The sequence below is a fragment of the Mucor velutinosus genome (assembly GCF_035048745.1).
Source record: "Mucor velutinosus strain NIH1002 chromosome Unknown tig00001569, whole genome shotgun sequence".
Taxonomy (NCBI): Eukaryota; Fungi; Mucoromycota; class Mucoromycetes; order Mucorales; family Mucoraceae; genus Mucor; species Mucor velutinosus.
In genome coordinates this window covers 1,787,105-1,799,667 of record NW_027041921.1, presented here as the reverse complement: position 1 = coordinate 1,799,667, position 12,563 = coordinate 1,787,105, and the positions used below count along the sequence as shown (strand labels likewise).

General features: G+C 41.5%; 5 protein-coding genes across 5 annotated transcripts; 1 reads left to right on the top strand and 4 right to left on the bottom strand.

Moving 5' to 3' along the window:
- Positions 1 to 886: 886 nt before the first annotated feature.
- On the top strand, positions 887 to 2,005 carry ATC70_012787 (uncharacterized protein; the record flags this gene model as incomplete). Its single annotated transcript, XM_064831957.1, has 3 exons — positions 887 to 1,021; positions 1,084 to 1,868; positions 1,936 to 2,005. The coding sequence occupies 3 exons, from the start codon at positions 887 to 889 to the stop codon at positions 2,003 to 2,005; spliced, it is 990 nt and encodes a 329-aa protein (XP_064678237.1).
- A 349-nt stretch (positions 2,006 to 2,354) lies between these two features.
- ATC70_012786 (uncharacterized protein) lies at positions 2,355 to 5,747 on the bottom strand (the record flags this gene model as incomplete). Its single annotated transcript, XM_064831956.1, has 1 exon — positions 2,355 to 5,747. One exon carries the CDS (start codon positions 5,745 to 5,747, stop codon positions 2,355 to 2,357), a length of 3,393 nt encoding a protein of 1,130 aa, XP_064678236.1.
- Positions 5,748 to 6,362: 615 nt separating this feature from the next.
- Positions 6,363 to 6,995, bottom strand: ATC70_012785 (uncharacterized protein; the record flags this gene model as incomplete). Its single annotated transcript, XM_064831955.1, has 1 exon — positions 6,363 to 6,995. One exon carries the CDS (start codon positions 6,993 to 6,995, stop codon positions 6,363 to 6,365), a length of 633 nt encoding a protein of 210 aa, XP_064678235.1.
- Positions 6,996 to 7,264: 269 nt separating this feature from the next.
- On the bottom strand, positions 7,265 to 8,076 carry ATC70_012784 (uncharacterized protein; the record flags this gene model as incomplete). The annotated part of the gene is made up of 2 exons (XM_064831954.1): positions 7,265 to 7,917; positions 7,977 to 8,076. 2 exons carry the CDS (start codon positions 8,074 to 8,076, stop codon positions 7,265 to 7,267), a joined length of 753 nt encoding a protein of 250 aa, XP_064678234.1.
- A 156-nt stretch (positions 8,077 to 8,232) lies between these two features.
- On the bottom strand, positions 8,233 to 9,095 carry ATC70_012783 (uncharacterized protein; the record flags this gene model as incomplete). Its single annotated transcript, XM_064831953.1, has 4 exons — positions 8,233 to 8,290; positions 8,339 to 8,449; positions 8,506 to 8,708; positions 8,763 to 9,095. The coding sequence occupies 4 exons, from the start codon at positions 9,093 to 9,095 to the stop codon at positions 8,233 to 8,235; spliced, it is 705 nt and encodes a 234-aa protein (XP_064678233.1).
- Positions 9,096 to 12,563: the final 3,468 nt, after the last annotated feature.

The window sequence follows — 12,563 nt, the reverse complement described above, 5'->3', positions numbered from 1 at the left end:
CAGACTGTTTCTCTTGATCCAAGGCAACTCCTGAAACTTTGTTTAAACGATCTTTATAGGTAAAATCTCGACATTTTCGCCATATACGTCATTTCATATTTTTAAGCATTGCTCGATAAGTTTATTCACAATACCTCTTTTATTTAGCACCATTGGAAACGCCGTGAAAAGTATTCCAAGAATGTATTAGGAAGTACGGGTTGATTATCACAGCTTGTATAGTCAAATCTAACAAAATAGATTAAGAAGTCGAAAAAGACAGGATTTGGCCAATCTTGAGGAAAAAGAATGCTGAGCTTGAATCAATTTAGGCTCTGCTGCCTGCTGACCAAAATGCCTTTCTGATGATGGCAATGATGATTGGGATGCTGATTAAAAGGGGACCATAAAGTCGAAAGAACTATCGCTTTGCTTGAATATGATTTTTTTTTGGCTTTTCCTAGAAATGTTCATATCTGACAATGCCATGAAAAGCAGGTAGGGAAGCGGGTCGATCTCAGCATATAACGCTAGTCTCCTTTCTTTTACAAATCATTATCTAATTATTTTTTGCGCCATCAGCCGCAAATTCATACTTAAACTTAAAGATATTGCATGGACAATGCAACCCTCATTCGATATTCTATCCATCAGTGAGAATTGACTTAGATGCTGCTACGTCAAAATCTAATCTCCATCTGCTTAATCAACTAAATTTACGCCGCTTAAACCATTCGGCTTAATCTCATCCATTGTCATGCTTTAAAAGCGTGAGTATACATTTTTTGTCATCAGATTAGCCAATCAAGGTATTACCCAAATGGTATAAAAAGCCCGCATTAGCCTCTCTCCCCACGTTTTAGAGCTATTCCCCTTTTTTTCCTCTTAATATACAAATTTTCCCCCAATGTCTGCGGTAACTCAACAGCAACAACAACAGCCAAAGATAGTGCCCAAAAGCAAGGCAAAAGAAACCGCTGTAGGATTTGTGATTGGTGGTTTAGCAGCATGTGGTGCTGTAACATTTACGAACCCCTGGGAGGTGAGTTGTGATGAGTAAGACCGATCTCAGGACGAGAATGGACGTCTAAACGAGGAGGATAGGTAGTGAAAACTCGTCTTCAATTGCAAGGTGAATTGGTTCGAGCAGGTGCCCTTTCTGAAGCAGCTCGCCCTTATCATAACAGTTTTCAAGCACTTAAAGTTGTTTTACAACATGAAGGCATTCGAGGAGCACAGAGGGGTCTTAGTGTCGCCTATTTTTATCAAATCTGTTTGAACGGTAGTCGATTGGGTCTCTACGAGCCAGTGCAAACCAACATCATCAAGGCTTTGAACTTGAAATCAGAAGGTAGTATTTTGGCATCAGGCATCTTTTCTGGCGCTTTTGCTGGTGTTGTCGGTGCTGTGCTTGGCTCTCCCCTTTATTTGATCAAGACTCGCAGACAATCCTTCTCTCCTGTTTTCAAGAACATTGGGCACCAGCATGAAATGGGATCTGCATTGAGTGCATTGGGACAAATTTATCGTACAGAGGGTATTCGAGGTCTCTATCGTGGTGCAGATGCTGCCATGGTAAGAGCAGGTGTTGGATCAGCTGTTCAAATGCCCACTTATATGATCGGTAAAGATATCTTGCTCAAGAAGTTTGGATTTCCTGATGATTTCAGCACTCATTTCGCTACTTCCATGTTTACCGGTGTGTTGGTTTGTTTGGCAATGAATCCATTTGATGTCATCTCGACCCGTATGTACAATCAAGGTGTGGATCCTGTTACAGGTAAAGGTGTCTTGTACAAGAGTCCCGTGGATTGTTTCGTCAAGATGGTCAAGATTGAAGGCGTGCGTGGTCTCTATAAGGGATTTTTGGCTCATTATCTGCGCATTGGGTAAATGTTTATTCTGGCTGATATTTTGTGTAGCAACATTTCTAATTTCTTGTGTTTTATTGTGTAGACCCCATACTACCCTCATGTTTGTGTTTATGGAACAATTGAAAAAGATTTACAACAAGGAGTTTGCCTAGAAAACGTCCTTGTATAGTGTATCATAGTATAGAAATCAATAGAAATATACCACTACCACCGTGTTTTCAATAAAGTAGTATTTTAGACTTTTTTTGTTGTGTTGTACACTGTTTGTGGCAGAATGATGTTGCTGCACTGACCTTGATCAGGCACCTTTTTTTTTTTTTTTTTTTTTTTTTTTTTCGTCACTGCTATAAATTTCACATTTTGCGTTTCGCAGGTCTCAATCTTGGCAAAGCACTATACAATCTACTGGTGATATTCTCATTCAAAGCCAAACATGTTGAGTAGTCTAAATTTAGTTTTTTTTTTTATTATTGAATAAGTTACAAGATAAAGATATATATATTAATAGACTTCGAGAATGTAAGACTCCTTTTCCTTCCATTCTTCAATAAGAGCAGAAGCTTCGGCAGCAGTGACACCACTGTACTTGGTGAGGCCATGGACAACAGCATCCTTGACATCAGGAACAGGCCAGGTAGGACCACAGAGATAGAAATGACCCTTTTGGTTCATCAAGTACTCGTTCAACATTTCAGCATCTTCCATCATTTTGTGTTGAATATAGATCTTTTCCTTTTGATCACGGGAGAAAGCAAGACCCATATGAGAGAGAACACCATCCGCATGATAAGCTTCCAACTCTTCACCGTACAAGTACTCCATGGAGCGATGACGAGAACCAAAGTAGAGGACAACAGGACCCACCTTCTTGCCAGCAGCCTTTGCCAAATAACGTTCTTGAATGAAGGCACGGAAAGGAGCCATACCAGTACCAAGACCAGCCATGATGACAGGTTGAGAGTCAAGAGGAGGCAACTTCATTACAGAGGGCTTGATAGATACAGTGACATTGTCACCCACCTTCAAGTTGGTCAAGTAGCGCGTACATTGACCGTAACGCTTCTTGCCAGTGGAGGTCTCCCAGTCAACAGCAACAATCAACAAGTGGACAGCATTGTTAAACATCTTTTGAGACGAGGCAATAGAGTAGTGACGAGGCTTGATAGGAGCGATGATTTGAGCAAGAGCTTCAACAGAGGGCTTGGCAGAGGTGAATTCACGCAAGAGGTCTTCGTAGGTAGTAGTCTCATCCACACGCTTCTTGAAATCTTCCTTGCCCTCAGGGGAGATCAAGAACAACAAGTGTTCCTTTTCCTTGGGATCAGTAGCATAAGCAGCAAGCGCCTCATAGAACTTCTTGGAAGGGCGGCCAAAGATATCCAAAGTTTGGCTGAACAATTGGAATACAGTGCGGACCTCTTCAGTACCCTTGTCATCGTGCTTGACAGAAACAATGTCATTGCCGTTCAAGCCATACCAGGTCAAGAAGTCCTGCACATCAGCGTAATCATTGTGGCCATGGACACCAAGAGCATCACCTAGCTCGTACTTGAGGTTGGAATCCGTGGTATCAAACTCAATGTGGAAGACATTACGGTCATAGGCATCAGGAGTTAAACGACGGTTCTCACCCACCTTGATCACATAGGTGTTTTCGTGCAAATCAGGACGGATAGCAGTTTCAGTCTTGTAAGCCTCGTTGAACATCAATTGCCAGGCAGCCTTATGCCACTTGCCAGACTCAGCACCAACACCTTCTTCACCCTCCACAGTAGAAGCATTAGACAAAACGTCGTCCTCTTCCTCAGCACCCACCAGACGATCCAAAGGCAACACAGGCAAGACAGCATCACTCAATTCCAAGATGGTCCAGGGAGGCAGCAACTCCACAGCGGTCAATTCACTGGTAACAGCAGTGACAATATCTGTTGTCAAACCAGCCAAGCTGCGCTTGTTCTCTTCCTCACCCGTTTGCTCAATCTCCTGATACAGTTCACACAGACGATCAGCAATAGAAGCTACCTTTTGGCCCAAAATCAAAAAGACGGCCTCCCACACAAGATGAGTTGACTTGATGTTCAAACCGAGTTCTTGAGCAATACGAGCAGCATCAATGGTGTAGAGTTGAGCATTGATTTCAGTCAAACCAAACTTGAATTCGTTCGACAAGACACCTTCAATTTCATCACCGTGCTTCCAGGGACCGTGGAGGACGACAGTGGCATTCTTGGCAGCATGGGCAAGGGTGTTGTATTCACGAATGACGCCGACGTTGTGGATAGCAATGTATTGGTGAGGAGCAGTGGCAGTGGATCCATAGGTGAGATGGGTGCGAGAAACAGCACCACCCACACGGTAAGCATCACGGGTGACACGGGCAGTAACAAGCACATTGGGGTGAACAGCCTTGACGAGATGAGCATCATGGATAGCAGCAGTAGCAGTGCCGTCTTGTTCGACATCCCAAAAGATGGCACTCCAAGCAGCATCGCTCTTTTCGAGGGCCAGTGTCTCATCAGAGACAGCGACAGTGAAGGGCTCGGCAGCAAGGTTGATAAAAGCCTCATGTTCAGCCTCCTTGGCAAGAGAGGGAATATGAGTAGCATGGATATGGCTGAAGTCAGTAGCTTGAGCGCTGACCAAACGAGGGCGTTGATCACGAGCAATAGGACCGAAACGAATTGAAGCAGCAATGTCCAAGTAGAGAGGACCATTGAAAGCATAAAGACCAGCACCTTCTTCCAATACAACCACACGACGAGTGGATTTGGGCAAAGCAGCAATGAAATCAGCCTCGGACCAAGGACGGAAAGTACGCACAGTCAAGAGACCGACACTAGCATTCAAGTAAGAAGCAGCACGAGACACAGCTTGATCCACAGAAGCGGTAGAAGCACTCAAGGTGACCAAGACAGTCTCAGCATCAGCAGCACCAGTGTATTCAAAGGGCTTGTAGTTGAATTGAGCAAGGACCTTTTTAGCCACCTGATAAGACTCGGTATAAGATGTGTTGACAGTAGTAGCAGTAGAGATGGTGGAAGCACTCAAGTTGGCCAATTGAGCATAGGAGGTGAGGTTGACCTTTTCAATGACCTTGGAAGCAGTAACACCATTGAAGAAATGAACCACAGGCAAACCTACAGAGCGAGCAAGCAAATGAGCAACAATAGCAATATCATGGGCTTCCTGAGCATTGGAAGAAGACAACAAAATGGCACCGGTGTTGCGAGCTGCAAGGACAGCGTCGACATTAGCAGAGGCAACCAAGTCTTGATCGATGGATTGGGCAGCTACATGGAAAACAACAGGTTGACGATCCACAGCCAAGGCATGCAAGTTGGGGATCATGGAGAGCAAGGCTTGAGAAGAAGCCAAGACGGACAGGTGCTTGTTCTGTGAGTCAGCAAGGGCACCTTGAACAGCTTGAAGAGCACCAGCACGGGTCTCCATCTCGACAACCTTGACCAATTCACCATTAGCATTGCGGACAGAGGCAGCAGCCCAGGAAGGTAATTCTTGGCCGAGATAACCGGAGGCAAAACCGGGATAGACAAACACAATGTCAGAGAGACCGTAGGTAACATAGTCCACAGCATGATTGGCATCGACAAGACGCACTTGCGAGTCATTGGAAGAAGGAGCCAAAAGATAGTCAATGGCATGCTTGACTCTGGATTGCAAGAGAATAGAGGCATCTTCATCTACAATGGTGGTTTGACTTCCAGTAGTAGAAGCAGCATCAATCTCCTTTTTCAGTTCGGCTGTCACTGCTTGGATGAGTTCAGGGGAAATGTCAAGCTTAGTGTTGATATCTCTAGTAGTGTGAATGGTATCATTGAGGGGAAATGCCTTGCTCTTGACAAGCGATGCAACCAAAGCAGCTGAAGCAAACATATTTTTTTTTTATGTAGCGTTGGGTGTAAAGAAGAAGAAGAGGAGAAAAAGATGATGATCGAGATTTTTTTTATATGATCTTTCGCTGGAGCAATGGCAACACAAATTGGGCACGCCATATTCCAGCAAGCAAGAGAAACTATCCATTCACAGTAAACAGAAATTGCGCAATTCTTTCTCCGTCATTGCTCATAATTCAAGGTTTTTGAGCGCTTTGTAAGATGTTTTGGATTGATTGGTTTAGAATATTCTCCACATTTTCATCATGGTTGCAAATCTTGGTTTTGGATTTGTGTGGTATAATTTTGCTCTGATCATCTTCAAAGGATTTGGCGGTATCTTTTGGTCGAATGCAGAGAGTGTCACTATGGGGTCTATCCATCTCAATACAATGGAGGTCTTGTTTGGATCAGTGATCGCATGCTGACTATGGCGCCATTTCGATGTGTTGATGGCTTACTTTTATCTGATCTGTATTGTACGGTCTCTTTCGTGCCATATCGCACAGATTATTTATTCATTGAATGGTGGATCAATCCAACATTTTATTACACAAAAAAAAAAAAAAAAAAAACTGTAACAGCGGCCTTGTTACATATACCCAACATCCGCCATCTACACAACCAGCTGCTTGCTGTTGTATTGCTTGACTGTGAGATGGTTGCCATCGTTACGTAGTGGCTCTTCCTCGTCATGCTTGATCTTGATTTTTTGTGCGGTGAGCCTATATAGCCAGATAGATACAAATATCATTACAAACAAAGATACACCCACGCTGATCCTAGTGTATCGATGCACTTTTGGTGGTAATTGAGGATTATTCAGGCTTGCCATTTGAGAGCCTAGCCATACAGCCCACATGAGCTTGAAAGAACCCAAGCATGATGCCGCACTGTAGACATTGAAGCTGATGCAGTCGTTCGTAGAGAGTATTACACTTGTCAAATGCCATGGTAGACCCAAACGGATCAACAGTATCATTTTAAAGCCTCCCTCATTCATAGCTGCAGAGACAGCCGAGTATTTCTTTTTTGAATTGAGCCATCGATCTAGCCGTAGTTTTCTAAACATGAGGAATGTCAAGATGGCACCAAAATTTGCACCCAGTATGACTGGAACGAAACCAAAGGGACAACCATAGGTATAGCCGCACATAGTAATAGCCACCGTAAGTCCCATCAATGGTGGTACACACGATAAACAAACAATGGCTGTCATGATGAATTCGCTGTACTGTGTTGCCCTCATTTGAATGGCCAAATGCTCAATGCCTATGTATTTGCTAGATTAGCTTTTGCAGTTTGGCAGAACGTTGTTGCTCACCTTGTAGTAATTCAGGTTTATAAATCTCGTAGACGTACAGAAGCAATGCCAATTTGAAAATCACAATAATGCCAATGCATATTGTCTTTTTATTCATTTTAGATTTGAAAGTATATAAGATAAAGAAAAAGAACACGACCTAGTTTTCTTGCACATGCTAAATAAATGATTGCCACTACATCATACACAGCCTGTTATGCATGCAGAGATAAGGCTTCTTCTTGTTGACCTAGCAAATGCGCTTGCTCCTGCTCCTCCTCGCTTTGCTTGACTCTTTGCTTTGTCAACTTATATATAGAGAAAGTAGCAATTGTCGACACCACAAAGCCTATGATTGTGATGATGCGATTCATGGTCAATGCTTCAGGGGACGTATCTGGTCGAGACAGGTTGGCTAATTGTGATCCAAACCATACATCGGCATTGATTTTGAATGACGAAATGAAGGCAGCTAGTGCATACATCCTAAAGCTCACATTGTCACATAATGCTAGCACAAGGTTCGTGATTTGCCATGGCAGAGGCGAAAGGCGCAGCATCAACACCATCTTGAAGCCGCCTTGTTCAATAGCTCTGGACAGTGCTTCAAATTTGAGCTTGGCTCTGTCGGAGACTTTAAGCCAAGGCACCAAACGCAGTTTCTGTACAAGTCCGTACGCAAGCAATGCACCAAAAAATGCACCTGTAGTAGCAGGCACACCACCTTCAGGGCCATACGCATACCCTGCCATGTACACTGCTAGTATGAATGCAGAGAGAGGAGGCACTGGTATTGAGAATACGCAAATAAACAGCGCTAGCGTAGGTTGGCTGTAAGCGTTTGATTGCATGGCAAGAGCTAGCTGATCTATAGCTGTTGAGTGTTAGCAGAGCCTGATATCTGGTTGACTCTCTCACGAATCATACCAAAGATGATGTCTGATTTGCTGAATGGCTGTATTACTACAAGCGATATAAGGACGGATGCAGCCACAGCAATGTAAAGCCATCTCCTTTGAACTACCATATGAAATAAAAATAAAAAAGAGAAGCGCAACAGCCTTGTCTTAACCGCCAGATCAAAACTGATGGATAGAGTTACGGCATTAAATCATGTGTATTCAAAAATACAAATGATTTGATTCTATTTAATTTGAGGTATGTACAGTTTGTTACTAATAAACTAATTGGGGTTTGTCTTTTTCCATTGGGTGTTCATAGCCATAGCAGAGGTAATGATACTATGCTTAGTATTAATCACTGCATCTCTACACTCGTGTACAACTTACCCAGCAATACCAATTTGGCCTTCGTTCAAATTAAGCCATTTCAAACCTCCAATGGGGATACAGATGTCAACAACATCTTGACACAATTGATAGGTGGCAGCTTGCTCCTCCCTACATCTTTCATCAAAACTAGCTCGTTACGCTTCTCTGCAGAGATGCATACTTACTTGATCAACTTGTTTTCCTCCACCTTGGCGTCTGCGTTGGCTGCTGCTTTCTCAGACTTGAGGGCCTCAGCACGAACACGAAGTTGCTTCAATTGATACAGACCAGAGATAATGGAAGCAGACAGTGATACGAACCAGCACTTTAAGCCAAAATCGCTTACCTTCTTGGCGTCACTCAGCTTGTAGAAATTGATGGTATCCAACTATAATACCAACTTGAGTCATCAGTTTTCCATGTAACTAATAACGGTGCTTACCAAACTAAAAGCTTCCGATGTAAAGTAAAAGAAATTACTGGCGAACTTGACAAATTGAGTAGCTCTAAGCACAGGATCTGCCAGAGCAAGACTCTTGACGCTGGATTGAGCAAGCTCGACAGGTTTCAATAGACGAAAGAATTTACGTCCAATAGCTAAATGGCTCTTCAAATTGACCCAACGTTGAATGGTTTCTTTGGAGGCACCTTGCTTTAGCAAATAAAAGGCATAGAAACGAGCAAAGTATTGAACGAGTCGGCACAGCTTTTCTCTGCCGTTGGTGACATTGAGGTATTTGTTGAATGCTGTGATGTGTGCTTCAGTAATGGCCATGGCTGTTTATATCAATGAAAAAAAGAAAGGAGCATGATTTTATAGAGGCTATAATCAGCTTTTTATATACAAGATTGAGTTTTGATCTGTGTTCTGATTAACACCTTGTTTAAGCGAATGATGGAGCAGTCTAAAAATCGGTGCACTTGGAGCATCTCATCTGTTTGTTTCACAATCATCGTCGCCATCAGAGGCGTCTGAGAGACTAAGATGCTATAGCATTTTCATCGAAGATTATGTTGATAATAGATTCCATTATTGCTTAGTGTTATCATTATCCATAAAACGACTATAGTAGTATTTGTGCTACTTAAAACGCACTAATTATCCTAAATTCTTCCCCGGCAATGGCCGTATTTTGTATCATGAAAATCAGATGAACATGGTGGATTACGTCCTGGATGAAGTTCAATGAATGTAAATGTAGATTGTTGATGTATTCAGAAAAGAACATGCCCCTCAGTTATTTACAGTAATCTGCCCTGCTTTTCACATGCGTTTCATTCAGTGATTGCAACAGTCATGAAATAAAACATCGAAATTTGACATTTGTAATTTGACATGTGAAGATTTATGTTTGCGTGAATAGCACCTTATTCTTGCAACAAGCGAAACGAGCGAATATGCGTTTAATACTGAGCTACACAAGAGACATTCATCGCGCTTAAAAGATTGCTAATAATATTTAGGTCAGGAGGATGAATGCAGTGCCTATTGAAAATTGAACATAAAATCATTGATTTGCTGTGGTACATCATATTGCTTTTTTGCTGTGATAATCAGTCGATTACACAGTTTCAGAGTTAGGACATGACAAGATTCAGTCTCCATAAGATATAGAGCTTCTAAATCAATAAACATAAACTGCTTTCATTTGCATACCATACCAACACAGCATCTTACTGAGTGGCGATAATATGTCAACACAGCAGAATTTGGCGAGATCAACGATGGTGTACTGAGATTTTACATTGGAAGGGTTATTGTTGAGAAATAGGTGATTTTCAAAATAAGCTAACATTGCACCATGACCTTCATATGAGAACCTGTTAATTATAAGCGATTACCGGTGCTAGATAAACGGATGTTATGTTGGGCATTGTTCTATTCAAACCCGTTTGTTGGCAGCTTGCTCCTTCATTGCGGTTTGGCAGAGGGTTTACGCTTTATTGCGTATTTAACCTAGAACGGGGAGCAGCTTTATCACGCCCTATGTTGATGCTAAAGAAGACTTCATATCAGGAAGATTACATGCCCATTTTGAGGAGTTGTTACACACATAAAAGGATTTTCAGTCGCTATATTGGTTGTCAAATAACTAAACTGGAAAAGTGCAAGGCAAAGCGGTATAAAACGGTTAGTGCTTCGACATTATAGCTATACAACTGCCAACTCAACCGGGCTGCTTTTCTATCAATCAAATCTTGACCTCCTGTTGTATTTGCTCTACAGGGTTAGACCTCGTTTGGATATTTACTACTGCAATGCTTTCGTTCAAAAATCGGGGTTACAGCTCCCAAATCTGGAGTTTACTATGGCAAAGATAGCCTTTATTCAATAACAACAGCACGGAAGCGTCCAGATACGGTGCTCAAGTCTGTACAATAAATCCAGGGTGTGAATTGGCTAACGTTGACACAGCAGAAAGGTTATTATGCGCCATTACTGTAGCAAAAATAACTTTTGAGCGATTGATTTTGGATAATGATTTGCCTTTCCGGCAGTGTAGTTTCGTGAATAATCCACTTAGACCCGATTTCTGACAATTTGCTGATGTCAACTCTTTTATTACAGGATTTCTAGGTATCATGAATCTCTATTTAGTCCATTTTGATGCATGATTTTGTTGTTTGTTTCCCATATTGTGCTGACGCTAACTCAGCGTGTCTGGTATCAGCCATTTTCCTTAATAATTATGAGTGTCCAGTATAGTGGATAGACTCTAAGTTTAGCTTTACGGCTAGTAGATATGGCATCTCTGTTGTGGACGACCATCAAAAGTATCCTGCTGACCTGATGATCATCTCGTTCAATCTAAGCAAGTTGTCTGATCCAAACTTACACAATATCATAGGCGCAAATAACTATAATTGCCGATCGCGCATTTCAGGAAGAAAATTCCACGCTTTAGAATCAGAGTAAAGGCTCTTATCACTTAGGATTTGAGTTTCGTAAATGCAGAGCTTCTGAGTCATCAGACAGATTGCGATTTACTTACTCGCTTGGCAACACAACCTCCTGCGCCTTATTTTTAGGTCAAATTCTGTTCAAATCTAGCCATTTGCAAGCACAAATAACTCAAGCCACAGAGCACTTTGGGCGCCTGGAATAGCACCAAACGGTTCCTCTTGATTGCGCTTTACTTACTGATGCCTAATTTCAATTTTTTTGGGTCATTGCAAATCCATGAAAATCCTCATATTTTCGTGAGTACTAGCAAGGGAAAATTCTTGAAAATCAAACAATCGCGTTTTTCACCTCAAAAATGAAGACTTTTTCTATGATACATATGAGATCAAATTGATTGTGGAGATGGAATGCAACATTGGAAGCTACTTTTATTAAACTTTTATATGTTAAATTTTGACATATTTGCAAAAAATTCATTTTCACATCTTTGAAGATTGCTTATTATTTTTATTCTGAAATCTCAATAAAGCCAACGTCATTCGATACGTCTTAATTGACTCTCCATAGATGCATTAGAATGTAAAGATTGACAACGACAATTTCTATAGTCGAGTTTGACAAAAACGTTTAGAAAATGTAAAATCAAGCCAAGTTGGAACAGGAAAATGCTCACTGCACAGATCCATATTCAAGTGCCGCAAACTCGACTGCCTCGGCAGAAGGCTGAGGTCAAATCTACTGACAGTGACGTCGGATAAGGCGCCGCCCTCCTTTTTTTCTCCCTTTCCCCCGTTTGCAAAACGCGTTTATTATTGTTGTGCCAGAAGGGCTACAACTGTCTATAAAGATTAAGGTATTCTTGATGGGTAGATATGTCTGTGTTGTGCAACAACATGGACAAGCTATGATAAGTGAAGTGCATCTCAGCTATCTAAATACTGAGGTTCACCAGATGTGATAAGCGTTGTACAAGATAAATTGCTACTTTGGCATTCAGAACTTAGTATAAATAGAATAACTCTTGTCTTCATCAATAAATCTTTAGTTTTTGTGTCTGATCTTATTCAAATAAGTCTTTGTTTTTATAATATTGAACATTTTTTATAAGCTACAAATAATAATCCTTTTATTCTTTGTGCTTAACAATTATCAAACCATATTATTTTTTTATGAAAGCGTTTCGATTGAATATTGCACTTTTACTTCTGATACCACTGTCGTGTGCTGTTAGAAGAGCTTGGCATTACCTCCCTGAAGTGTAATATAGTAGGTATTATTTGATTATGTTCACTGGAAGAAGGTGTAGAACTAACACTAAAAGTATTTATTTATAAAGCG